Here is a 1,641-nt window from a genome sequence, read left to right on the forward strand (position 1 = left end):
TAAGAGTGGGCTACAATGAGTACCGGGCCATCAAATCACAGCATCCGCGGTGAGAGGACACGGAATTGTGTGCGCTTTTACGCACGCGGGTGTAGGTGATCACGGATATTTGATGTGGGAAAGATGTAGCCAGATGTATTACCTGTTTTAGATACATGGCTGTCTGTCTGTCCGTCCGTCCGTAGCACGAGTCATGTGCACCACTTCACCACCGACTCGTGCGTAAAAGCGCAAACAGTCCCTGAAGGAGGGACAGCCATGAGGCAATGAATGAGAAAATAATCGCCCGGGCGTTTAATCGGACCGGTGTTTAATACGCAAAATGGGGTCAATTTGGCTATTTGCCACCGGGCGACTCTTTGGAAAAATACGGTAACTCACATAACTCAAAACTCGTGGAAGAGCGAACAATTTGATTCAATAACACTCGTATTCACTGATGAGCATGTTATTGACCTATTTAAGTGCAATACAATGAAAACAACCAGCCAATGCGCCTCGAGTAATGACTACAGAACTTCTCTCTCTTTTTTTTCTCCCGATTCCAAGGTACGGCAGCTGCCATACCTCGCCATACCTGAATGACGCCTATGGGCACATAATATTGACTTAACAATAAAGGCCAAACACAAGTTAATTACTGGTTGTTGTGTCTGCTAAAGAACAGTAAGTACTGCAGGGGTTTGGGTATTCAGATCCACCAACCCTGATCACTACAGGTCAATCCACTCAGGAGTCTCAAACAGCAAGGGACACACACTTTTTTTTCCACTTACATAGTGTGGGGAGAAGCGCCGGTCAAACTCCCGCTGAGCCAGGATGCCTCCCTGGCCAGGGGCACTGGTGTATCCAACCTGCAGTAAACAAAGAAGACAGTAGACAAACTCTTCAGCTTCCTTCATTACACCACATATAGTAACTGCTTTGATTCCAAAGGATTATCAACTGCTTTTACCACAACTTGTCCTCCCTCCTGGGCCAGGTAACTGACAGAGGCAGAGGTGAAGTTGAAGTAACCAGCCTTGAGGGGGCGCAACACCACTGTGTGGGAGACATTGCTGGCTCTGGAAGTTCAAGAGTTAAATCTGACAACTTGAAAAAAGATGACAAGTCCAGTTATGAACATTTCAAACTAATTAAAAAGAGAACAACCTCATGATCTGACTGTCTTCAGATTTTAGGTGTTAACCCTATGGGCCCTAGGCGTTTTTGGGGTATTTTTACTGCCTTTACTTTTAAGCTCATATCACATTCATTATAAAGGCTACATATACATGCTATATCTTGTTTTTTTCAGGACAATGTGGGGTATCCAGATATGCCATCATTTCATGTCCTCCTATGTGCCTGTATTTTATATTAATTTTTATCAATGAAAAAAACAAATCCGTGTTACTAAATTCTTACATTTTTACATGTATCTCACCATAGCAAGTTGGAAAATGACATATTCTGCCATATATGAAGAGGGGAGACTCTCTGGAATCTGCCAATATAAGAACCATGATGGCGGGACATTCTGTCACTTCACAGCTGTTCAAAACATGTGGTTTGTGCCAGGCGGACACGATTGCCAGTATTTTTTCATTATTGCAGGAAATTCCATTGACTCATTCACAAGTCAAAAATGTGTTTTATCTG

The 1,641-nt window shown here is 43.3% G+C and overlaps 1 protein-coding gene across 1 annotated transcript in view; it reads right to left on the bottom strand.

Moving 5' to 3' along the window:
• ssr2 (signal sequence receptor, beta) overlaps positions 1–1,641 on the bottom strand; it is a 35,473-nt gene that overhangs the window by 6,047 nt on the left and 27,785 nt on the right. Inside the window, exons 4-5 of the mRNA XM_050034046.1 lie at positions 956–1,064; positions 777–854 (exon numbers count right to left, since the gene is read on the bottom strand). Of these exons, the coding sequence (XP_049890003.1) occupies positions 777–854; positions 956–1,064 (187 nt within the window). The remainder of the gene's footprint in view (positions 1–776; positions 855–955; positions 1,065–1,641) is intronic.

Source organism: Epinephelus moara, chromosome 22 (assembly GCF_006386435.1).
Source record: "Epinephelus moara isolate mb chromosome 22, YSFRI_EMoa_1.0, whole genome shotgun sequence".
Taxonomy (NCBI): Eukaryota; Metazoa; Chordata; class Actinopteri; order Perciformes; family Serranidae; genus Epinephelus; species Epinephelus moara.